At 49.3% G+C, this 26,702-nt stretch overlaps 1 protein-coding gene and 1 long non-coding RNA gene across 4 annotated transcripts in view; one reads left to right on the top strand and one right to left on the bottom strand.

The window, feature by feature from the left end:
• Nucleotides 1-25,853, bottom strand: part of CROCC2 (ciliary rootlet coiled-coil, rootletin family member 2) — a 169,973-nt gene extending 144,120 nt beyond the window's left edge. For all 3 annotated transcript variants that reach the window (XM_065557071.1, XM_065557072.1, XM_065557070.1), the window contains exons 1-2: nt 25,209-25,853; nt 641-791 (exon numbers count right to left, since the gene is read on the bottom strand). In XM_065557071.1, the coding sequence (XP_065413143.1) occupies nt 641-791; nt 25,209-25,250 (193 nt within the window). In that variant the 5' untranslated portion in view covers nt 25,251-25,853. The remainder of the gene's footprint in view (nt 1-640; nt 792-25,208) is intronic.
• LOC135973510 (uncharacterized) lies at nt 3,473-9,339 on the top strand. The gene is made up of 2 exons (XR_010590389.1): nt 3,473-3,923; nt 7,318-9,339. It is a non-coding gene; the product is annotated as an uncharacterized LOC135973510 (long non-coding RNA).
• Nucleotides 25,854-26,702: the final 849 nt, after the last annotated feature.

Raw genomic sequence — 26,702 nt, forward strand, 5'->3', positions numbered from 1 at the left:
CCTTGGGTGAGTTATTTAATCTCTCTGTGCCTCAGTTTCTCTTCTGGAAAATGGGAATAATCCTTCCTTTGTCTATTTAGATTGTAAACTCTTTGAAGCAGGAACTAAATGTACAGCACCTACCTCAGTGGAGCTCTGATCTCACCTGGGTGGCCCCTACATGCAACAGTATATACATATTATAATGGTGATTGATACCTGCTCCCTTTTTACTGTTTGCTGTCACTCTCCTGTGTACAATGTTGCTGACAATCAGGTACAAAGTTGATCCTGTGACTCTCCCAGCCCTGCTGCAAACCACCTAAAAACACTTCCCTCATTTTTTCCACACACTCAGAATAAACTGGCTGGTTACTCTAACCTGGGATAGTGAGAGTTGAATTCAGTTAAATTATTTAAAGCATTTCTCTGCAGGATCCAAGGGGCAGGTTTGGATCATTTAAAAATACCCAGATTATTCCAGCTAGCTGAATGGACCCCTTAACAATCCCTCCTACCCCACCAGCCCCATTGCTCACTCAATCCATTCCCCACTGCAGTGCTGACTTCCCTGTAGGCCTTCTCAGAACTAAGATGGATGCTTCTTGGGCACCCCCATGGCCCCTCCCCTGGCCCAGAAGAGCTCATGCCCATCCTGTACCTTGGGATGACTCTTCGGCCAGGCTCTCAGTGATGATCTGCCGAATCCTGGCAGGAACTGGGGTGGGCGTGGCTCGGTTCCCCTCTCCCCGCACAGTCAATGTCTTATCCTCCTTGCTGGCTTCTGGGCTCAGGACCGTGTCCTCTAGTTTCTGAAACATAGGTGGATGTTACCCTTTGGCTGGTTCCTGGTCAGGCAATCATGCATGCTGAGTAGACATTAACCAAACCAGAGTGCGGGGGCTGGCAGAGCCCATCACACTGCCAATGGATGCTAGCATACCCTGGCTGAGAAACACGCATACCCCATCCCACACCCTCAGCTGTCCACATAGGCAGCTCTTTAGTGGGGGCTACAATTTCAGGGTGACTCCAGCAAAGCTGCCCCCTTCCATTGCAGGTCTGCCCCTTTAAGGGGGCCTTTGCCTTACACTTCCCGGAGCAGCAGCAGCAGAGGCCACGAACCTTTGCAGTTCTGGCATGGCCCAGCCACCCCCCTGGCCCAGGACAACTCTGGAGAGGAGGAGACCTCCTTTAGAGGCACTCTTTCTCCTGCAGCAATGGCCATCAGAGGCCGAAGGCTCTAATGGGTATAACACTGGCCTGGATTCCTCTCTCCCATAGATGCACATCCTTCATTCCACCTGGGAACTGGAGGGGTCTGTGATCACTGGCCCAGCAAAGGATTTCTAGTCAAAGCAAGTCGCACGATATCAGAGCCTAAAGCTCGATTGAAGTGATGCTGCCCAGTGAAGGGGCTGAGTGCTGTGCATACAGGGGCAATGTAAAAGGGCTGGGCAGGACAGGGAAGGCAGGGGACCCCAACGCTGCACTGGCAAAAGCACGGCTGCGTGACTACCTAGTCCCTCCGGCCTGTCAGCAGTTAGGCCTACGAGATCGTTTCTACCATTCTCATGCTGAGATCAGTGGGGCGACCTGTTTACATCAAGACGGTGCATTTCAGACACAGCCCTGGGCTGGGGGAGGGTGTAGCTGCACTGCCCCAGGGAGAGCTCTAGGAGCACTCCTAAACCACTGTGGTTTGGGTCATCTGTTCCAGCCTATGATGGGGTGGCTGCCCCACACTGGGTTCTAAGGGGTTAATAGAGCCCTAGGGAGGCTGCATAAGAGGCAGCCAATTAGAGAAGGGCTGAGAGGAATAGCCTTCCATTGACCTTGCTGCGTCTACATTGGAGTGTTAGGCCAACCTAACTACGGTGCTCAGGGTGTAAAATTTTTCACGGCCCTGAGCAAAGTGGCTGGGTCAATCTAATTTTTAAGTGTAGACCAGGCCTCAAACCTTGTCTTCACTGTTACCCTGAGGTAAACACACACCTTGGTTAACTAATGCATGTGAGCCATCCTGAGGGAAAAAGCCCAGTGAAGACCATGCCCTTTAGTTGTACCATGAGGTAAAATAGGCAAGGTCAACCCCAGACAAAAGGGTATAGGGCTAACCTCGGTGAGTTACCTCATGGTAAAACTGAAAGGCCTGGTTTTCACTGTGTTTTCCCTTAGGCTAGTTCCCACCATTAGTTACCCGGAGGTAAAAAAAATACTAGAGCTGGTTGGGAATCTTCCAACAAAAACTTTTTTTTTTTGTGGGGGAGGGGTTAATAAAATGCTGATTAATCAAAACCAAAACTTTTGGCAGGAAAGGCTCAGTTTCAACAAATTTTTCTGCTCAAAAGGTGTTTTTGGAGGGGGGGGAGGTTTTGGAATTGTTAAAATAGTTTGTGACACGTTCAAAATGGAAAATTCCAGTTTTACTGTTCAAAATGTATTTTTGTTTCAAAATGTAAGGTAATTATAGTAAAAAAATTTTTTACTATAATTTCAAAAATCGAAATAAAACATTTCTAAATTATTAAAGCAAAATATTTTGACTGAGCCAAACCAACTTTTAACAGATTTTCAATTCACAACATTTTTCAAGACTTCTATTTTTTGTACTGATTTGGGATGGGAAATTATTTTGATATCTTACATTTTTGCAGGGCAGGAAAAACCCTGCCTGGGTTTGAACTTGCCTGGTTTACTCCACAGTAAAACTACAATGCCTGGTCTTCACTGTGTGGTGTGTTTGTTTGTTTTTTAACCTCAGGACAGCTCAAGCACCTTAGTTACCCTGAGGTAAAATAAACCTTTTGGAGCAGTGAAGACTAGGCCTCAGAGCCGATCAGTGCAGGGGACTATGGATTGTTCAAGATCACAATCTGCCTCTACTGGTGGTGGTGGTGCTGGACCATCATGGGAAGACTTGCAGAATTAAGGCCTATATATTAAACATGGGAAATTTGGACCGTTTTATAAACATTAAAGGGTAGTTAACATTGTGCCTCTGCTCAGATTCCTTCTCTCAGCAAGCCAGACAGGCTGTCAGAGTCTCAGGCTCCTGAGGAGATTCGTGAGGCATTCCCGTTTCCAGTTCAAGAGATCCTATTGTTGACATCACTAGGCATCACCCTAGGTAACTCGGGAGGGTGGAAGGCCACTAAGCGTCAATGAAGCCTTCCTGCACTAGGCCTAAGTGAACCAAACTCTATCCTTCCATGTTTAAACTCTAATCAACCTCAAAAGCCAGGTGCAATTGGAATATGTAAGCAACCAATTATCTGGGTGCAACCCCCTGCTCAAGCAGTAATAATGAGGCCTGCATGTTTCTGGCTGAAGGGAAAAAGGACAAGATAACGGTTTAAAGAAGTTACTAACAAGCTAGGCTTATAGCTGCCAAGAATGACTTAACTATTAGCAGGGATGGGAGGGGTAGAGGGAGGAATGGGGGGGAGAAAGGGAGGGCTAGAGCGGAAAGGGGGGGGGGGTGAGGATTACCTGCAAAATGTATAAAAGAAGAAAAACTGTTCCTGTTAGTGTGCTTGATCTGAGACGTGCCTGTCTCCTAGCACCGCTTTGGGATCCCAAATAAACTTTGTTTGCTTCTCCACCTGGTGTGTTTATTGACGCGAAGCACACCAGGCAACGAACCCGCTGTTGCTGTCCTCGGGCACCCCTGTGCTGGCAACAGTTTTGGCGCCCAACGTGGGGCTCGAGGCTGAAATTTAGCCTTTCCCGGACCCCTCTCAGAGGTCGACAGATTGCGGCAATGACCGACGCCCAGCGCGCACTGGTGACTTTACCGGGGGCCTCGGCGAAGACGTGCTTTGGTCGACCCCAGAGGGCACAATGGTGCAACGCGCTCGAGTAGTGGAGAAGCAGCTGCGGGTGACGGTGGGGAACCGGTCCCGTGGATAGGGCGACGGTGCAGAACCGGACCCTTGGATAAGGTAGGAACAGTCCAGTGGGGACTTTATCTGTCTTGACCTGGGGACGCCCAGTGTCTACCTGTTATGACCTGGGGACGCCCAGTGTCTCCCTACGGGGCAGGGACAGAGTACTGCAGGCAGGGCAAGGTGTACACCCTTGGAATGCATTCTGGTGAATTGGAAAGTGTTTCGCGCAAATCCAATAACTAAAAGTAAACTGAAAAGATTCTGTACAGTAGACTGGCCTCAATATCAGCTAGAGGACCAGGAAAGGTGGCCACCAGAAGGATCACTTAATTATAACATGATCCTTCAATTGCATCTGTTTTGTCAGCGAACGGGTAAATGGAATGAACATATGTATGTACAGTTGTTTATGTTGCTAAGAGATAGGTTAGATATTTTGCAAAAGTGTAATTTGATTCTGACAGGTTCGGTAGTAGCTATTGTTAGTCCTCAGAACCCCCCCACAGCTGTAATGGCAGGTCCGGTGTCCCCTTCAGCTATCACATCCCCACCATATAAAGACAAGGTGTCTCAGCTCCCAGAGATTGCCCCCTCGGTGGCATTTTATCTGTTGATCACTGAGACCGTGGTGTCCAGACATGGCTTAGATAGGAATCAGGCCACTACTATGCAGGTTTACACCCATGTGCCTTTTAACCCGGTGGACCTAGCAGCCTTTAAGGAACAGGCAGGGGAATTCTCTACGAACCCACGCAAGTTTATCTCGGTCTTTGAAGGGTGCCTGGCTAGCTGTAAGCCTGACTGGGATGATTATAATGTCCTTATGCAGACCCTGCTGTCTGAGGTGGAGCGTAATCAGGTTGTGTCTAAAGAAAAGGAAAAGAGGCAAGCGAAAATGATGGTCGCAACAGTACAGGCCGGTGGCAGGGGAAAATTCCAGGAAGGTGGAAGGGGCCGGGGAATGAAAGGACGTGGGTGTGGGCGCCCTGGCTCACAGGAAAGGCGTCTGGGTCGCAACCAGTGTGCCAGATGCCGGAAGGAGGGACATTGGAAAAATGAGTGCCCTGAAAGGGAAGGTACCCCTATGATGGCAGCAGAGGATCAAGAATAGGAGTGTCAGGGGAGACGGACTATCCTGCCCCTGGAACCCCGAGTAAACATGAGGGTGGGAGACTTGGACATAAACTTTTTAATAGACTCTGGAGCTGCACGAACCGCCGTAAACCAACCCCTGCAGCTGCCTGTGTCAGAGTCCCTCACTGTGGTGGGTGCCACAGGGAAAGGAACCAAGTGCCCAGTATATGCCCCAGCGGAATGTGCTTTGGGAAACAGAACTCTATCTCACAAACTGGTTTACCTCCCTGATTGTCCAACGCCTCTGCTGGGACGGGACCTGCTTTGTCGCTTAGGAGCCACCCTGCATTTCACCCAAGATGAAATAACCCTCACCTTACCCCCAGAAAGAAGAACAGGAGTACTTGTGGCACCTTAGAGACTAACACATTTATTAGAGCATAAGCTTTCGTGGACTACAGCCCAGGAAGTGGGCTGTAGTCCACGAAAGCTTATGCTCTAATAAATGTGTTAGTCTCTAAGGTGCCACAAGTACTCCTGTTCTTCTTTTTGCGGATACAGACTAACACGGCTGCTACTCTGAAACTTACCCCCAGAGAATGCCTGGATAATGACCCTTGCAATTGAGCCCTCAGCCTTGCAAGCCCCAGAGTGGAGCCAGTGGGAGGACAAAAGGAGGGTTAAAAAGCAGCTTTGCTGGACAGTGTTGGCCCAGGGATTTAAAAATTCCCCCACTCTGTTTGGCCAGGCCCTGGCCAGAGACTTGGAGGAGTGGGACAATGAGGACAGGGTCCTCCTCCTGCAATATGTGGATGACTTGTTAATTGCTGCTGTGGGTCTCATCCCTTGCCTTAAAGCCACTGTGAGCCTCCTGAACTTTGTTGGACTCCTCAAAAGTGGGTGTGCTCGTCCTGGTTTGTTGCTCCAAAGCTCTGTATAGAAGTTATTTTACTGGAAGGGTGTATAATGGCAATGTGTATGTATTCATTGTTGGGAAAAGGTGTATGAGTGAAGAGTGGAAGTTTCTTTTGTAAGTTAAAAGAAGCCAAGAAGGAGAGCAGGAAAAAGAACAGAACGAGTTAACTGAGGAAAAAAATATAGCTAGCAAGCTCAGTCCAAAGATAAGATGCTGGCACCATCCAAGGACATTGTTCACAGCTAAGACTTGGCTGACAACCAAGAAAAGGGGGGCCTGAATGTGCCCAAGCAACTATGAGATCTGCAAAACACTGCCAGGCATTAATGAAATGTGTTAGGTTTCTTTTCTCACAGATAAAAGAAGTGCTAACCAATGACCCTAGCAGCCCTGCCATTCATTGAAACAAGGAGACTGAGTCTACGTAAAGTCCATCAACGAAAAACTGCTTTGGCTCCACACTGGAAAGGCCCTTTCCAAGTCCTGTTAACCACCAACACCGCTGTGAAGTACCAAGGACTGCCCACCTGAACCCATGCTTCTCACTGTAAAAAGACCCCTCCACCTCGGGAGGACTCTCTGACTGATGATAAGCCTATTTAAAGACAGGGTGATGTGCTAGTAACCTCTCCCCTGTATGATGCTGAACCACACTGTTTCAGGAAAAGAGAAGAAGGAACACTTGCTTCATTGAAACCACAAAGTCCAGGAATTCCTGACTACAAAAGACATTAAGAACTGACCCTGGTGAAGAAACAAATAATTATACGCTGGCAGGGAGGCTCTTACACCCCTGGCCTCCCAGGTACAGGCTGAATGTCTAGTCTGTCAAAAGAACAACCCTCGACCAGGAGTGTCAGTGCCATCAGCCACTCTGGAACCTACCCCAGGCCCAGGACTGATTTGGCAAATAGACTTTACTGAGTTCTCCCGGACCCAAGGATTCAAATACCTTTTCGTCTTGGTGGATCGATTCAGCGGATGGCCTGAAGCCTTCCCATGCCATAACACTGCCAAAACGGTGGCTCTGAAATTTGTCAAGGCGATCATTCCCTGCTTTGGACTCCCCCAGTGGATGGAATCTGACAACGGAACACACTTCACATCCCAAGTTGTTCAGAAGATATCGGATGCCCTGCAAATCCCCTGGAAGCTCCACACTCCATGGCGACCACAGGCCAGTGGAGTAGTGGAACGCACAAATCAGACACTTAAACGGCACCTCTCAAAGGTCTGCCAAGAGGCTTCCCTTAAGTGGCCTGATGCCTTACCCCTTGTTTTGCTCCGCATTCGCGCTCTCCCAAAGGGCAGGTTAGGGCTCAGTCCCTTCGAGATTATGTTTGGAAGGGCATGGCCTATGAATGGTACACTGGTTCTGGCAGGGGAGTGGGAAATGGGGTGTGGCTTTTTATCTCAGTATATGTGCTCTCTGTCTGCTGTTCTCTGTTCTCTCCACAGGTATACCAGAGATTTGCAGCCTCTCCCACTGGATGCCCCTGTCCACTCCTTGCAGCCAGGCAATTCCGTTCTCATTCGGACCTGGAAGGACTAGCCTCTCCAAGAGAAGTGGAAGGGACCCCACACCATCCTGCTGGTCTCCCACACAGCAGCAAAGGTCAAGGGACACAAGAACTGGATTCATCACTCCCGTCTGAAGGCAGTGCCCACTCCTGAACGGTGGACTGTCCAGCCTACGGAAAAGGACTACTAGCGACGACCTGAGACTTAAACTGTTATTCAAAAGACAATAAGGCCTGCTGGGAATGCCCTGTGGTCTCTTTGGACAGTCGCAGCGCACTCCCCGTCAAAACTCTAAGCATTGGTTGTGTTTACTCTCACAGGGCCGGCCTAAACTGGTGGCCTGGTCCCTCTTTGTTTTTAATCTGCCTACTATTGGTAATTGTTATTTTGTGGGTATTTGGGGAATTGTAATTGTTAGGCCTTAGGGTCACCTGCCCAGCATGAGTTCAGGTCCAGGGTCTGCCACAGTGGTACTCTTTACCATAGGGACACTCCTTTCGTTACCTCCCGTTCCCCCCAGGCACATGTGGGATGGAAAGGGATCCCTACTAACTTGGAAACAAACACATATGAGTCCTTGAAGGTTTGCTTTGCCCAAGAGTTTAACCTCTCTAACTGCTGAGTATGCTCCCAAATCCCGCACCACGCAGCAGGGTTACTCTGGAGGGTGGTCCCCCAAAATTGGTCAGATATCTGTTGGGGATGGTTCAGTAGGGGAAGAAATACCTCGGGTACCCCTTTGTCACAAAACTGTACCATTGAATCCCAGTATGCATTAAGGGACAACCCCTGACCACCCCAGGCAGCGTAAATCTTTGTATGCCACCTCAGAGCCCATTAAGGAAGGAGACAGGTTGGGTATGATCCTCCTCCCATCCTATGGGGTGGAACAGCTAACCCAATTTTATCATAGGCTCTCTGTGTTTCTCACCAAGTTCACCAATGAAACCTTGGCCATAAAGAAAAGCCTTAACTCAGAGCTATACCAGCTCCGGTTGCTGTCCCTGAAAAACAGACAGGCCTTAAATTATGTTTTAGCCTCCCAGGGTGGAGTGTGTGCCCTTATTGGGAATGAATGTTGTACTTATGTCCCAGAAAACTCACAGGACAGTAACAAGCACATCCTGTCGGCCAAACAGGCTTTCAAGCAGTGGAAGGCCCAGGAAAGGAAACCCACGGTTTTTGATTCCCTTTGAAGTTGGTTGCCTGACCTAGGAGGACTTGGGGGTGGCCTTGTGCGTCTCCTCCTCACAGGTGTGGTACTGTGCCTGGTCACCCTCCTCCTAATTGCTTGTTTTAAAATGCTCCTCCGTAAGCTTTGTGCCCCCCCGCTCCTCAAAAATCCCGGCATACCCTCTCATTGAAAACCCCAGCTTCATAGCACTTAATCATATCTTGTCCACAGAATATGAGAAAACTCAGCCAAAAGCTTGTTGAGTATTCTCAAAGGAGGGAGTTGTTGACGTCACTAGGCATCACCCTAGGTAACTCGGGAGGGTGGAAGGCCACTAAGTGTCAATGAAGCCTTCCTGCACTAGGCCTAAGTGAACCAAACTCTATCCTTCCATGTTTAAACTCTAATCAACCTCAAAAGCCAGGTGCAATTGGAATATGTAAGCAACCAGTTATCTGTGTGCAACCCCCTGCTCAAGCAGTAATAATGAGGCCTGCATGTTTCTGGCTGAAGGGAAAAAGGACAAGATAACGGTTTAAAGAAGTTACTAACAAGCTAGGCTTATAGCTGCCAAGAATGACTTAACTATTAGCAGGGAAGGGAGGGGTAGAGGGAGGAACGGGGGGGAGGGAGAAAAGGAGGGCTAGAGCGGAAAGGGGGGTGGGTGAGGCTTACCTGCAAAATGTATAAAAGAAGAAAAACTGTTCCTGTTAGTGTGCTTGATCTGAGACGTGTTTGTCTCCTAGCACCGCTTTGGGATCCCAAATAAACTTTGTTTGCTTCTCCACCTGGTGTGTTTATTGACGCGAAGCACACTGGGCAACGAACCCACTGTTGCTGTCCTCGGGCACCCCTGTGCTGGCAACACTATAGCATTGAAGAATTGGGAAGTCCACCCTTCCCATGATATACCATTTATTTCCAGACTTGGTGGTTCTTGAAATCTTACAAAAAGTGGAAACATGGACCAATTGCTAAGGAGGAGTACAAAGGAATAGCACAAGCATGGGGAGAAAATCAGAAAGACTTGCTCACAAAGTGAGTTACACCTCCAAGGGACATGAAAGGCAAGGGGAGAGGTTCATTAAATACATTAGGAGCAAGAAAAAGATGAAGGAAAATGTAAGTCCTCTACTTAGCAGGAAAGGAGAGCTAATAACTGATGACTTCAAGAAAGTGTTTAATGCCTATTTTGCTTCAGGTTTCAGAGTAGCAGCCGTGTTAGTCTGTATCCGCAAAAGTGGGCTGTAGTCCACGAAAGCTTATGCCACAAGTCTCCTGTTCTTCTATTTTGCTTCAGTCTTCCTAAAAAGATTAATGGCGACCAGGTTCTCAACACAATTAATATTAACGACAAGGGGGAAGGAATGTAAGCCAAAATAGGGAGAGAACAGGTTACAGAATATTTAGATAAGCTAGATGTATTAAAGCCAGCAGGGCCTGATGAAATTCATCCTAGGGTGGTGAAGAAGCTAACTAAAACAATTTTGGAACCATTAGCAATTATCTTTGAAAACTCATGGAGGATGGGTGAGGTCACAGAGGACTGAAGAAGGGCCAACATAGTACCTATAATTTCAATACATGGAAAGATACTAGAACAAATTATTAAACAATCCATTTGGAAGCACCCAGAGGATAATAGTTATAAGGAATAGCCAGAATAGATTTGTCAAAAACAAATCATGCCAAACCAACCTAATTTCCTTCTTTGATAGTATTTCTGACCGGATGGATGGATGGAAGGTGTAAACATAATAGATCTTGATTGTAATAAGGCTTTTGACACAGTCCTACATGACATTATCATAAGCAAACTAGGGAAATGTGGTCTAGATTAAATTACTATAAAGTGGGTGCACAACTGGCTGAAAGACTGTACCCAAAGAGCAGTTATCAATGGTTTGCTGTCAAACTGGGAGGACATATTCAGTGCGATCCCACAGGGGTCAGTTCTTGGTCCAGTACAATTCAACATTTTTATTAATGACTTGGACAATGGAGTAGACAGTAACCTTATAAAATCTGCAGAAGACACCAAGATGGGAGGGGTTGCAAGCACTTTGGAGGACAGAATTAGAATTCAAAACAACCCTGACAAATTGGAGAATTGGTCTGAATTTTAACAAGATGAAATAAAATAAAGATAAGTGGCAAAATACTACACTTAGTAAGGAAAAATCTAAGCACAATTACAAAATGGTGAACTAATCGGCTAGGTGGTAGTACTGCTGAGAAAGCTCTGTGTTGATTATCGTGGATCACAAATCAAAAATGACTCAATGTGATGCAGTCCCAAAAAAGGCTAATATCATTCTGGGGTGTGTTAACAGGAGTGTTGCATGGGAGGTAATTGTCACACTCTACTTGGCACTGGTGAGATCGCAGATGCAGTACTATGTCCAGCTGTGGGCCCCACACCTTAGGAAAGATGAGGACAAACTAGAGAGAGTCCAGAGGACAGCATCAAAATTATAAAAGCTTCAGAAAACCTGACCTTTGAAGAAAGGTTAAATCACGGATGGTCAACCTTTGGCACGCAGCTCGCCAGGGTAAGCACCCTGGCGGGCCGGGCCCATTTGTTTACCTACTGCGTCTGCAGGTTTGACCGATCGCGGCTCCCACTGGCCGTGGTTTGCCGTCCCAGGCCAATGGGGGCGACGGGAAGCGGCGCAGGCCGAGGGATGTGCTGGACTCTGCTTCCCGCTGCCCCCAGTGGCTTGGAGCGGCGAACCCCAGCCAGTGGGAGCTGCGATCGACCAAACCTGCGGACACGGCAGGTAAACAAACTGGCCCGGACCGCCAGGGTGCTTACCTTGGCGAGTCGTGTGGCAAAGGTTGCCGATCCCTGGGTTAAATAAACAGGCCATGTTTAGTCTTGAGAAAAGAAAACTAAGGGGAGGAACTGATAACAATCTTCAAGCATATGAAGGGCTGTTACAAAGAGGATTGTGATCAACTGTTCTCTATACCCAATTAAGGCAGAACCAGAAGTAATGGGCTTAATCTGCAGCAAGGGAGATTTAGGTTAGACACCAGGAAAAACTTTCTAACTCTACAGGTGGTTATGCTCTGGAACATGCTTCCAAGGGAGGTTGTGGAATTCTCATCACTGGAGGTTTTTAAGAAAGCCTGGGCTACACTAGTGGGGGGTTCGAACTAAGATATGCAACTTCAGCTACGCTATTTGCGTAGCTGAAGTCGAAGTATCTTAGTTCGACTTACCTGGCTGTCCTCACGGCAGCGAGTCGACCACCGCAGCTCCCCCATCGACTCCGCTTACTCCTCCTGCCGAGGTGGCATACGGGCGTCGATTTGGGGATCGATTTATTGCGTCTAGACGAAACGCAATAAATCGATCCCCAATACATCAAACACTACCCGCCGATCCGGCGGGTAGTATAGACGTACCCTTGGTCTGGGTTTACATGGTCCTGCCTCAGCGCAGTGGGCTGGACTTGATAACTTCTCAAGGTCCTTTCCAGCCCTACATTTCTATGATTCTATTACAGACTGGAATGTACAATGATCACTGGTGCATGGAGGAGCAGAACTATTCTGACCCAGGCCTAGAACTTAGCATAGCGAGTCACAGACCTCAGGCCACGATAATATTTTTAGCCTTATAATTCATACCATGAGAGCAGGTAGGGGAGTGGGAAGGTGAGAAGGAAGAGGACGGAGGAGTGAGAAGAATCCTTGGGCTGATGTCAGCAGAGCACCCTGCTTAGAGCAATGGGTGTGATTATAAAGGACAATCAATTATAGCAGAGTCACCAAAGAGATTTCCCAAACCAGCTGTGTTTGATTCAATGCATATTTCAGGCAGAAAGCTCAGTTATTCTGGACACGTTCTGCTGATTTACAGTGCTCCGCATGCAGAAGGAGGGCAAAATACATTGCAGGTAGACAGACACAAGCACCACAAAGTTTGCTCCTTACAAAAGACCCCTCCAGAAGTTGTAAATCTCTTCCTTCCATTGCAACAGGCAAGAATTGTATGTTTGTAATGGGAAACTGACAGTAACAATTCCCTGGTTTGTGTTGAGCTCGACAACAGGGGCCAAGGCCACATTCTACTCTGTTACACTGGTGTAAAATCATAGTGACTCTGCTAGAGTCAACTCAGGATTTACACTCAAGTTTCCAAGAGCAGAATCTTGTGCTTTAAAGATACCTCCCTACTGTCTTCCACTGCCTTAAAAAAATGTACCAGCAGATGTGACCACAGAGGGAATTTTATAGTTACAGGGTATTATAAAACAACCAGTACTGCTCCAGTGACACTCCTGGGCTGCACGCAGCCCAGGGAGAAGGGAACGCCTTGTATAAATCTAAGGCTGAGCTAAAAATGGCTGTCACAACCAGAAGCCTTTTCAGAGCTGGTATGGCAGGGAAAGGAGGGGTCCAATGAGGCCCCCATAAAGCCCCAGAATTGCTAAGTAGACCTCTGTGCTGCTAAAGGCTACTAACCCAGAAGCAATGAATGGGGGCATGCTCCTATGTAGATTAACTATGAGATTGCCCATGCTGCCCATTAGAGTTGCCAGTTTTGGTAGGATGTATTCCTGGAGGTTTTGTCTTTAATTCAGGGATCGGCAACCTTTGGCATGCAGCCCGCCAGAGTGCTTACCATGGCGAGCTGCGTGCCAAAGGTTGCCTACCCCTGCTTTAATTAAAGATTAATCTTTAATTCCTGGAGACTCCAGGACAATCATGGAGCATTGGCAACCCTAGCTGCCCTGCTCCTGGATACCGCCCCGTAGGATCCCCCTCTCTGCACCTTCAGGACATCACAGTCATAGAATCATAGAATATTAGAGTTGGAAGAGACCTCAGGAGATCATCTAATCCAATCCCCTGCTCAAAGCAGGACCAACACCAACTAAATCATCCTAGCCAGGGCTTTGTCAAGCTGGGCCTTAAAAACCTCTAAGAATGGAGATTCCACCACCTTCCTAGGTAACTCATTCTAGTGAAATAGTGTTTCCTAATATCCAACCTAGACCTCCCCCACTGCAACTTGAGACAATTGCTTCTTGTTCCGTCATCTGCCACCACTGAGAACAGCCGAGCTGCATCCTCTTTGGAACCCCCCGTTCGGGTAATTGACGGCTGCTATCAAATCCCCCCTCACTCTTCTCTTCTGCAGACTAAATAACCCCAGTTCCCTCAGCCTCTCCTTGTAAATCAGTCCCAGGACTCTGTGGAATAAAGTTTGCCCAATGGCGTTTGCTGGTATGGCCATTTCTCTCATTGATACTGAGCTTAGGCCACCAGACTTATCTCACTCAGACTGGATGAACTGAGCCCTGATCCAAAGGGATCCCCATTTCTCCCTGTGACCCAGCCCTCAGATCAGTCCTCCTGCCCCATTCAACAGCAATCTGTGACTGAGAAGTGCTTGAGAATTGCTACAAAATGAGAGAAAACCTCCCCAATGGGGAAATGCCAGCAGTTCTAGATTCCAAAGCCAGCAAGGACCATTGTGATAATCTAGTCTGACTTCTTGTATAACACAAGCCAGATAACTGCCCCACAATAATTCCTAGATCAGATCTTTTAGAAAAATATCCAATCTTGAATTAAAACTTGCCAGTGATGGAGAATCCACCATGACCCTTGGTAGGTTGTTCAATGGCGAATTACTGTCACTGTTAAAAATGTACACCTTATTTCCAGTCTGAATTTGTCTAGCTTCAGCTTTCAGCCACTGGATCCTGTTATACCTTTGTCTGCTAGACTGAAGATCACATTATTAAATATTTGTTCCCCATGTAGATATTTATAGGCTGTGATCGCCGCTTAATAGTCTCTTTGTTAAGCTAAATAGATAGACCTCAGGAGCTCAATCACTACGAGGCAGGTTTTCTAATCCTTTAATCATTCTTGTGGCTCTTTTCTGACCCCTCTCCAATTTATCAATGTCCTTCTTGACTTGTGGACACCAGAACTGGACACAGTGTTCCAGCAGCAGTCACCCCAGTGTCAAATATAGAGGTAAAATAATCACTCTGCTCTGGCTTGCAATTCTCCTGTTTATGCAGCCCAGGATCGTATTAGCCCATTTGGCCACAGCTTTGCACTGAGACTCATGGTCAGCTGACTATCCACCCCCCACAAATATAAATCTCTGCTAAAGCAGGGTATGAAACTAGCAATTGCACCCTCTAGAGGCTGAAATGGAAGCAGGCCAAAAGCCCCCAGAATATTTCAAGTACTTCATTCATCTCTCATCACCAGCAGCTGCTTGTTCTAATAGCTAGGGACCCACATAACATGAGGGGAACCAGACTGACTAAGGCCTCAGTCCTGGAAACACTTAAGCACATGCCTAACCTTTTACTCATGGAAATAGCCCCTAGGAGTCAAGGAGGCTGCTCAGATGAGTCAAGCTCTGCACATGCTTCAGTGTTTGCAGGATCAGGGCCTGGCTGGCTGTTCGAGGGAAATAGTTAAACTGACTCTTCAATTTCTCTGCAAAAGGCATGGAGCAACCAAACTGGGATAAAGAGAGATAAATATGGGGTTTTTCCCCCTAATCTCCTACAGTTCTGGGGCCCTGAGGCATCGTCTGTAACGACAGCAGGTAAAAAATGTGCAGAGAGCAGTGTGATTTTTAGGCTCATGGTGTCCCTTTAACAACAATCCCATCCCTCCTCAACTCACTTCTAGCTGTTTTGGGGTTTCCCCTTTAACACACACATGCCACATCTTAGCAAGGAAACTGCAAGACACACAAAAACTTGAGTCATTTATAACTTTCAGGCCACCTCTTAGCTCCAGAACGGATGCAAACACTTTGGCACCGGCTGGGTAATGGGTTCCAGCTGGAGCCTGGAGGCTGCAGTACAGTGAATGGCGGGACCCAAGGAGACAGGGACTCCCATTGGTGCCAGGGATTTCAACACAGCTGGGGCAACCGGAGAAGGAGCAGCCCTGGGTGCAGTATCCGAATGGTGCTATCTCTGCCTGACACTGCCTTTTTCCTTCTGCTAGGGTGACTCACAGGAGGAGAGAGAAGGACAAAAACTAGCAGATTGAGAATCATAGACTCATAGAATCATAGAATATTAGGGTTGGAAGAGACCTCAGGAGGTCATCTAGTCCAATCCCTTGCTCAAAGCAGGACCAACACCAACTAAATCATCCCAGCCAGGGCTTTGTCAAGCCAGACCTTGAAAACCTCTAAGGATGGAGATTCCACCACCTCCCTAGGTAACCCATTCCAGTGCTTCACCACCCTCCTAGTGAAATAGTGTTTCCTAATATCCAACCTAGACCTCCCCCACTGCAACTTGAGACCATTGCTTCTTGTTCTGTCATCTGCCACCACTGAGAACAGTCGAGCTCCATCCTCTATGGAACCCCCTGTTTAGGTAGTTGACGGCTGCTATCAAATTCCCCCTCACTCTTCTCTTCTGCAGACTAAATAACCCCAGTTCCCTCAGCCTCTCCTTGTAAGTCATGTGCCCCAGACCCCTAATAATTTTTGTTGTCCTCCACTAGACTCTCTCCAATTTGTCCACATCCCTTCCGTAGTGGGGGGACCAAAACAGGATGCAATACTCCAGGTGTGGCCTCACCTGTGCCGAATAGAGGGGAATAATCACTTCCCTCTATCTGCTGGTAACACTCCTACTAATGCAACCCAATATGCCATTAGCTTTCTTGTCAGCAGTGTGCCCTTGTTGCCTCATATCCAGCTTCTCATCCACTGTAATCCCCAGGTCCTTTTCTGCAGCATTGCAGTCGGTCCCCAGCCTGTAGCGGTGCATGGGATTCTTCCTTCCTAAGTGTAGGACTCTGCACTTGTCCTTGTTGAACCTCATCAGATTTTTTTTGGCCCAATCCTCTAATTTGTCTAGGTCACTCTGTATCCTATCCCTACCCTCCAGCGTATCTACCTCTGCCCCCAGCTTAGTGTCATCTGCGAACTTGCTGAGGGTGCAGTTCTTCCCATCAGCCAGATAATTAATAAAGATGTTGAACAAAACTGGAACTAGGACCGACCCCTGGGGCACTCCGCTTGATACTGGCTGCCAACTAGACATCGAGCCATTGATCACTACCTGTTGAGCCCAACAATCTAGCCAGCTTTCTATCAACCTTATAGTCCATTAATTCAATCCAGGGATCGGTTTTGGCACGCGGCTTGCCAGGGTAAGCACCCTGGCAGCCAGGCCATTTGTTTACCTGCCGCGTCTGCAGGCTCAGCCGATCACGGCTCCCACTGATCACCTTCCTCTCCTCCAAGTGCTTCAAAATGGATTCCTTGAGTCCATCTTCTCTGCACAGCCAGGAAACGAGGCCCTGATGGTGGACATGTCCTGTGTTGAGCTGATGCTGCACTTCTTTCGGTCAACAGGGCCAAGGGCAAGTGAGGTAATTTTTAAACCATCATTGCCATTGCGCTTAAAGCAGGCTGGAATACAGGGACCCTCACTTACATGAAGGAGGTTTGCTGTGGTAGGGAAAGATGTCGGTGTCCTAAACCAGCAGTGCAGGGTAGAAAATGCTCAGCCCCATCCTGCCAGGAGCTGAGCACCTTCTGGGAGACTGATCTCACTGCCAGCTGAGGTTGCTTAGCACTTAGCAGCTTACAGGACTGGACTCTCTGCATCACAAAGCCCCAGTTGTACCTACTTCCTCTCCTAGGAGGTTGTAAAGGGTTAAGTATGACCACAAATTGCCTCAGCCTGCAGGGGTGATGCCTCCTCCTCTCAGTTATCCATGATGTTATCCATGACTTCTTTACCTCTAGCTTGGCTACTGCAATGGGCTTAGCCCTGCTTTACCCACCAAAGCCCCCCAGAAAGTCGGTTTCAGGCACAATGCAGCCCTTCTCCTTTTGAATGAGGCAGGCAGCTTGACTGATTCCACTCTTTTGGCCTGGCTGCCAAATGAAAGTCTAAGGGCTGGCGAACTGTTTCAAGGCCCTAAATGGCTTTGGCCCCTAAAGACTGACTCTCCATCTCCTATGTGCTGTCCAACCTATGCTCATCCAGGATGCAGGATCTAAGTATCCAGGGGTCAAGGTGATGGGTTTTAGAGGCAGGGACTTCTCAGTAGTGAGCCCAAGAATTGGCTCCCCACAGGAATTTGTCTTAACTTGAACTTTGGCCACTTTTTTCATCTCTTTACCCTGGCTTTCAAATTCAAACCTTAGCTGACTGGCCAAGTCACTCCCTTTTCTAAAGGCCAGATTCACTCCAGGGCGTGAACTGAGATCCCAGAATTTACAGCCCCAGAGTCCAAAGAGACCTAAATTCCCCCCACTGTTAAAAAGACCCAGCTGCCTAGAACACAAGGATCATCAGGAGTTTCAGGAACAGAGGGATGTTTTATTTAAAAAGACAATATAAAGATCAGGATTTGAGGGGAATGTTGCCCGTGGTTTAGTCTCTTGCAGGACTCCTGCATGTCGCTTTGGTGATCCTAGTGACTTTCAGTGTTCTAAAGAGGTCTGACCAGCAGCAGTGTGAGTGGGGCATTGCTGTGCTATTGACAATGGGTGACAGATCATACCACTGATAATCATGTGAAAACTACAGAGGGACAGAGCTGACATTGAGTGGGGGACAGAACAATCCATTGGAGCGAAATGAAACTGCCTAAGGACAGTAACACCTTGGGTATGTCTACACTACGAGAGTAGTTCGATTTAACTTAAAACGAATATGTGGAATCGATATTACAAAATCAAACGTGTGTATCCACACTAAAGACAATAATTCGACTTTGAGTCCACACTAACGGGGCAAGCATCGACATTGGAAGCAGTGCACTGTGGGCAGCTATCCCACAGTTCCCGCAGTCCCCGCTGCCCATTGGAATTCTGGGTCGAGCCCCCAATGCCTGCTGGGGAAAAAAATGTGTCGAGGGTAGTTTTGGGTAACTGTCGTCATCCAACCGTCACTCCCACCCTCCCTCCCTGAAAGCGCCGGCGGGCAATCAGTTCGCGCACTTTTCTGGTGAGTGACAGCGCGGACGCCACAGCACTGCGAGCATGGAGCCCGCTGCAACCATCGCTGCAGTTATGGCCGTTGTCAACACCTCGCACCTTATCATCCACCTTTTCCAGAGGCAGATGCTGAGAAATCGGGCGAGGAGGTTACGGCAGCGCGGTGAGGACATGAAGTCTGAGAGTGGCACAGACCTCTCACAAAGCACGGGACCCCGCGCCGAGAACATCATGGTGGCAATGGGTCATGTTGATGCTGTGGAATGGCGATTCTGGGTCCGGGAAACAAGCATGGACTGGTGGGACCGCATTGTGCTGCAGGTCTGGGATGAATCACAGTGGCTGTGAAACTTTCGGATGCAGAAGGGAACTTTCCTGGAAGTTTGTGAGTTGCTGTCCCCTGCCCTGAAGCGCAAGGACACCCGGATGCGAGCAGCCCTGACTGTCCAGAAGCAAGTGGCCATAGCCCTCTGGAAGCTTGCAACGCCAGACAGCTACCGGTCAGTCGCGAACCACTTTGGCGTCGGCAAATCTACCGTGGGGGTTGCTGTGATGCAAGTAGCCAACGCAATCATTGAGCTACTGCTGTCAAAGGTAGTGACCCTTGGAAATGTGCAGGTCATCATAGATGGCTTCGCTGCGATGGGATTCCCAAACTGCGGTGGGGCTATAGAGGAAACTCACATCCCTATCCTGGGACCGGACCACCAGGCCAGCCAGTACATTAACCGAAAGGGCTACTTTTCAATGGTGCTGCAAGCACTGGTGGACCATAGGGGACGTTTTACAAACATCAACGTCGGATGGCCGGGCAAGGTTCATGACGCTCGTGTTTTCAGGAACTCTGGTCTGTTTAGATGGCTGCAGGAAGGTATTTACTTCCCGGACCAGAAAATAACGGTTGGGGATGTGGAGATGCCTATAGTGATCCTCGGGGACCCAGCCTACCCGCTAATGCCCTGGCTCATGAAGCCCTATACAGGCGCCCTGGACACTGAAAAAGAACTCTTCAACTACCGGCTGAGCAAGTGCAGAATGGTGGTGGAGTGTGCTTTTGGACGTCTCAAGGGAAGATGGAGAAGCTTACTGACTCGCTCTGATCTCAGCTAAACCAGTATCCCCATTGTTATTGCAGCTTGCTGTGTGCTCCACAATCTCTGTGAGAGCAAGGGGGAGACCTTTATGGTGGGGTGGGAGGTTGAGGTGAATAGCCTGGCTGCTGATTACGCCCAGCCAGACAGCCATGCGATTAGAAGAGCCCAGCAGGACGCGCTGTGCATCCGGGAGGCTTTGAAAGCTAGGTTCCTCAGTGAGCAGGGTAACCTGTGACTATTAAGTTTGTTTAAAGAGAAGCTGAACCTGCCCCCGTTTCTTTACCCACTTAATGTTGACTATCCTCTCCAGCTACATACCCCGTTCACCCCGTCCCCCCCCTTCCAACACACGTTTAAAAATAAAATAAATGGAACTTTGTTAATGAACACCGTTTTCTTTATTATGGATTTCGCGGTAAAGTGTTGAAACTGGGACGCAGACTGTGGTGGGGAGCGGGCGTAGTGATGGAAAGAATGCTTCTAAACTCGAGGAATGACAGGCTCCTGCTCCTAGAGTGGTCCGCAGTGGTGGACTAGTTGTTTCAATGGAGCCTGCCACCCCTCCTTTTCGGGACTCGGTGTGTGGGGGCTATGTGACTTTGTGGCGGGGGAGGACAGTTACAGATCCCCTGCTGCGTGGCTCTGTGATCCAGGATAAGGACCGCTGCATAAGATCTGTAACCGCCCTCTCCCGCCACAAAGTCACATGCCCCCCCCCCCCAACATGCAAACCACCTCCCAGACTGACCAGGGTGCCTAGTGACTGTAATGTGTGTGTGACCTTCTGCTGAACCTGTCCCCGTGTCTGTACCCTGGAAAAGGTGACTGTCCTCTCCAATTACCAACCCCCTTCCCCCGCTTCAAACACACTCTCCCCTAAAAGAACATGATGGAAACAGTAATTAACAGAAACTTATCTTTTATTAGCAACTACACAGTTAGGGGATGAAACTGGGACGGGGGCTTGGGTGAGGCGGGAAGGAAAGGACTTATCAAATTTTTGGGAATGAGAGCCTTCTGGTCCTTGAGCAGTCTGCAGGGGTGGAGTGACAGTTTTCACGGCCCCTGCCACCCCTCCTTCTTGGGACTTTGGGTGAGGGGGGTATGGGACTTTGTGGCGGGTGAGGGCAGTTAGAGATAGACTGCAGCGGGGCTCTGTCCTCCTGCCTCCGGTCCTGCAGAACATCCACAAGGTGCTGGAGCGTGTCCGTTTGCTCCCTCATTAGTCCAAGCAGCGTTTGAGTCGCCTGTTGGTCTTCCTGCCACCACCTCTCCTCCCGTTCGCTGTGTGCTCGCTGGTATTGCGACATGTTCTCCCTCCACTGGGTCTGCTGGGCCGCCTCGGCTCGGGAGCAGCCCATAAGTTCTGAGAACATGTCGTCCCGTGTCCTTTTCTTTCTCCGCCTAATCTGCGCCAGCCTCTGGGAGGGGGATGCCAGGGTAGGTCGGGAGACAGTTGCAGCTGTGGGATGGGAAAAAGGGAGTGAATTCCTCACAAAGATAATTTTTTGTGAACAATTAACATAGTCTTTCTCTGTGAACAAGACCATGCACAGCACCTATCACATGCGCACTCAGGACAAGGTCGAATTTTCGGCCTTCGCATTCAATGCCTGGGGTCTTGCAGTGGAGATCAGACAAACGGGGCAGGACAGCGGAATTCAGGTAGCAGGCTGACATGGTAAGCCGTAGACTTTTGGCTGCTTAAAACTTAAATTATAGCAGTGCCCTCCTTTCACGTTCAAAGCAATGCTCCTATCGTTGGCCAGTTCCTGCTGCCGGCAATCCGGCAAGCATGAACTCTGCCCCTGTCCCACCCCCTCGCGGCTGTCCTCGGAAAAAAACCCTGTATGCTGCCCCTCTCCCGCCTCCACCGCGTGGCTGTAAACCGCCGGTGACAGTTCTGTAAAGGAACAGGCAAGCAGTCCTAATAGTAACATTCCCCTAATTCTAAGCAGGTCACCATGAGCGACATCACTCTGCTGAGGATTTCTGAGACCGAGAAAGAACGCATGCTGCGTGAAAGCCAGCAAAAACCAGGGCCATATGCCGCCATGCTCTGCAAGGCAATGATCCCAGAGTACTTGATGATAGCCTGGCGTGAAAAAGATTCCTACCACGGAGGACACAATAAGGCCGCTCTCCCCAGGAACCTCATGCAAAGGCTTTCCAATTACCTCCAGGAGAGCTTTGTGGAGATGTCCCTTGAGGATTTCAGCTCTATCCCCGGACATATAGACCTTCTTTTCCAGTAGCTGCACTGGCAAGGACTAAAAAGTAGAGCGCCTAGGGCAAACTAATCATGAAAAACCCATTGTTAATATTCCTATTCTGTTCAAAATAAATGTTTACATGTTTAAAACACTTACCGACTGATCCTTCCCCTGATTCAGGGTCTGAGTTAACGCCTGGGGACAGTTGGTAGGGGATCTCTGTGAGGGTGATGAAGAGATCCTGGCTGTCGGGGAAATCAGCGTTGTAAGCACTGTCGACTGCCTCGTCCTCCTCATCACCTTCCTCATCTTCCCCGTCCGCTAACATCTCCAAGGAAGTGGCCGTCGACAATATCCCATCCTCAGAGTCCACGGTCAGTGGTGGGGTAGTGGTGGTGGCCGCACCTAGAATGGAATGCAGTGCCTCGTAGAAACGGCATGTCTGGGGCTGGGATCCGGAGCATCCGTTTGACTCTTTGGTCTTCTGGTACGCTTGTCTCAGCTCCTTGATTTTCACGCGGCACTGTGTTGCATCCCGGCTGTATCCTCTCTCTGTCATGGCTTTTGAGATCTTCTCATAGATCTTTGCATTCCGTCTTTTCGATCGCAGCTCCGAAAGCATGGACTCATCGCCCCACACAGCGATCAGATCCAAGGAAATGAGATTCAAACTGCCCAGACAGGAAAAGGAATTCAAATTTTCCCGGGGCTTTTCCTGCGTGGCTGGTCAGAGCATCCGAGCTCGGACTGCTGTCCAGAGCATCAACAGACTGGTGCACTGTGGGATAGCTCCCGGAGCTATTAGCGTCGATTTCCATCCACACCTACCCTAATTCGACATGGCCATGTCGAATTTAGCGCTACTCCCATCGTTGGGGAGGAGTACAGAAATCGAATTTAAGAGATCTCTATGTCGAACTAAATAGCTTCATTGTGTGGACGGGTGCAGGGTTAATTCGATTTAACGCTGCTAAATTCGACATAACCTCCTAGTGTAGACCAGGCCCTTGTGCCGAAGGAGTGTTACATGCTTAGGGGGCAGCACAACCATAGTCCTGCAAATCTATCTGCTAATATGAACCCCTTGCTAGCATGGGTTCCTACTGACTTCAGTAGGACTCTAGGCAGGCACAGCAGCCTGAGTCAGCACACATATTAGCAGCCAGGGCCACAGCCAGCAACACAAGAACAAGATTCTTCTGCATCTCTTGGTGCAGGTAGTGAGGCTTCTATTTCAAAGCCTCTGAGATTGGTTCTAGGCTTTCAAAGACATTGCAGCTTGTTCATTAAAATGCAGGGCTCAGGCTGGCAGTGCCGATGGTCATAAGAGCCTCACACAATTGTTTCATTTTTAACCATATTTATTCAGTTTTAAATCAGTTACTGGGAATAACCTGGCCCTTGACTGATCCGCAAAATTTTGTGATGCATCCCAGTGATCAGCTCTCCCTGGCAGGGGCAGATTAGCAGCATCCAGCCAAAGGTATGCGCCCCAAGACAAGTGGAGAAATTAGCCCAACATTCCCTTCAGTTCTATGGCAGAATTTTAGCCCCTCCAGCACATCACTGCCCTGCTCACCCTTAGAGCCTAAACCTCAGCGGGTGCTCCCAACTCCACTTGAATCCTGTTGCCTCCTGAGCATCTTTTCCTTTCCTCCTCCTGAGATCTTGCTGCCCTCTAGTGGCCTTTGGATGTGATGACAGCTCTAAAAAACACCCACCTCCCCAATTCTGCATCTTTCAGTTATTTCTACGTAAATCTCGGTGTCCATAATACTGATATTTTATTTCTTAGGCTTTGTCTGCACTGGAACCTGAACAACAAAAACACCCCTCGGAACATCAAAAGTTTTGCCGATTAAAAATGCTGGTGTGAACAGCACTTTGTCAACAGGAGCCCTCTCCTGCCAACAAAGCTACTGCCGCTCATTGGGGGTAGAAGTTTTTTTGTCAGCTACACTGTGCACCTTTCAGTGGCACGGCTTTAGCGGCACAGCTATGTCTACACAGCATAGCTGTCTACACAGTGGTGTAGACATAGCCTCACTCTGCATGCTATAATCTAAACATGTATACAGAAAGCATTCAAAGGGCTTGCAAGGACATGTAAGTGAAATCTCAGTGCAGCACCAGAGACATGCATGAATTATCAGATAAGCATCTGCATTTATTTAGCTTACACCACAGACAGAAGATCAGTTCAGCATAACATTTCACAACCCCAAATGGGTGTCTTCCTCATGTAGGTGAGCAATGCCACTGTCCATTTTGGCACCCGAGCTGCTAGGCACCACCATCCCAGCATCTGCTCTCAAGCCAAACACACTTGATGTAACACCAGGCCCTGTATTTGCAGCCAAAACCATTTAACATGACCCACAACCCACCTGAGCAAGTCAACGTAGATTGGTACTAGTAACAGCAGCATCTATGCAACAGACAGCACTAAACATGACAAGGGGTCCAACATGTAGGTCTACTGGCCACAGGCAATGGGCCGCAGGGGGAGACAGTCCTGAGCTCTTAGCTGTCTGAGGAGCTGCTGTGGCTCAGACTCTTCTCCCTACCTGTGCCCATGCAGGCGAATTTTGCCAAGTGACTGTTGGGAGTACCCATCTGCCAATCTACAGCAAGTGGGAGGAGGGATATTTCAGATCAGACTGAGCAAGACTCACCAAAACACACAGGTTCTCCCTCTAGGTAAGTGAGAGTTGGTGAGTCTCCATCTCCTCAGCTGGGGAAAGTCAAACCTTCTTTTGGCTCCCTTTCCTGTTTAGGGCCCCAGGCGTCATGTGGCACTTTAAACCAAAGTTAGGTGGAACTTCAAGGGATGCCCAAACTATGCAGCAGAGCCACAGCATTATATTGTTCCACCTCTCTCGCCCACAGCCCTCTCACTATCAATACTCCCCAATCCAGTCCAGCACAGGATTCTTGGGGTTATTGACATTAAATTCATTTTATTTTCTGCTGTCCTAAATTGGTAAATGTTTGCTGTGTTACTCCTAGAGTGTCCTCACAGCCTGTCTCTTTTGGCAAAGGAGTGCTATGCTCTCAATAACAGCTCAGCTGAGAGCAACAGCTCGGGGGGGTTGGGGGGGAGGAAGATTGATTTAACTTTTCACCCCATCTCCTGATCTTTGCAGTACTTTGGGATATGAGGTTGATTTAACTCTCCTCCCCAGCCCAGTCTTTGCAGTTGGGGAGAGAAGAGGGGGAGGAAATAGAATAGATTTAACTCTTTCCCCCCCTGCCTAGCTCTGATCTTTGTGGGGAGGAGGGGCGGGGGATTGTCTTGCTTTAACCCTTTCCTCCTCCCCACACTGGTCTCTGCAATGGGGAAGAGGGGGGTTAGAGTAGAGGTCGGGGAGCCACACACTGACCTGGATCGCAGCCTCCAGCTTCTTGTCAGCCCACTCACTCATCGCTCAAAGTCGGAGTCTAACCCAAACGCATGCCGGGCTTTCTAACCTCTGTACAGCAACTCCTAATGCAACACAGAGGGCATGGCTCGGAGTGGCCGATGGGAGCGGGGGGTCTCAGGCCTGTGGAAATGGGGAGAAGGATGGTCCCGAGGAGATGGTGGATCTCAGACCTGGGGGAGGTGGTAGAGAGGTCTCAGGCCCAGAGGACGGGGGTCCTGGGTGGATGGAGGGTGTCCCAAGCCCGGAGGATGGGGCTCCAGGCTGGGGGGAAGGGAGGCTCAAGCCCGGCGCCCCCGCTGGTCGCTACTCGGGGATCCGCGGCTGTATCTCCCTGGAGCAGAGCGGAGGCGGCAGGCCCCGGTCGTGGTTGCTGTGGAAACCGGGACGCTGAGGGCCCGGAGTTGCCATGGAAATAGAACGCGAGCCCGGGGTTGCCGTAGGGACCGAAGGACGCGGCGCGGCGCGGCCCGGGCTGTATCCTGGAGAAGCGGGGGCGGGGGAGAGGAAGTAGATTCCACAGGGATCAGCAACCTTTGGCACGTGGCTCGCCAGGGTAAGCACCCTGGCAGGCCGGCCTGTTTGTTTACCTGCCGCGTCTGATTCGGCAAATCGCGGCTCCCACTGGCCGCGGACCGGTTCGCCATCCCAGGCCAATGGGGGCGGCGGGAAGCAGCGCCGCAGAGGGATGTGCTGGCCACCGCTTCCCGCCGCCCCCATTGGCCTGGGACAGTGAACCGCGGCCAATGGGAGCCATGATCGGCCGAACCTGCGGACAAGGCAGGTAAACAAACCGGCCCGGCCCACCAGGGTGCTTACCCTGGCGAGCCACGTGCCAAAGGTTGCCGATCCCTGCTCTACACAGCAATTAAACAGCCCCTTAGCCCAAGTCCTTCCAGGCCAAACTGGCCTGAGCCCAGCCATGGGTGTCTAATTACCATGTAGAAATACCATAAATATAGGCCAGCTATGCTCCATTATCACATTCACTCTTCACATATTTGTCAGAAATCCAAGAGGATCCCTATAAACCTGAGTAGGTGGGATCCTAACTTCTGTTCCTCTGCGAGTGAGAGAGTAACTGGCTTGGATCAGACGTAGGCCCTGGTTGGTAGCCTTGCCTCTCAGCAACACACAAGTGCCAACTGCTATAGGCCCCTCCTCTTCAGGCGGCTCTTTGACCAGTCAGCACATTTCCAGCTCATCTGCCCACTCAGCCTTTATTGTACCTGCTGTATTTGTATCTCTTCAGTCAGTCTGGGTGCATAATAAATGTGAGATAATCATGATATCTGGGATGTCTTTGCTGTGGAGGATTTCACTGCTCGTAGCCCACAGATATTCAAGGGCTGGCTCTGTTGTTATGGACCCTCCTTCCACATGAGCAATGTCCACTGGAGTTTCCAAAGAGGAGAATAAATTTCTTTCCCATACACAAGTCTCACCCTTTCCTCT

This window comes from Chrysemys picta, chromosome 9, assembly GCF_011386835.1.
Source record: "Chrysemys picta bellii isolate R12L10 chromosome 9, ASM1138683v2, whole genome shotgun sequence".
NCBI classification, from domain to species: Eukaryota; Metazoa; Chordata; order Testudines; family Emydidae; genus Chrysemys; species Chrysemys picta.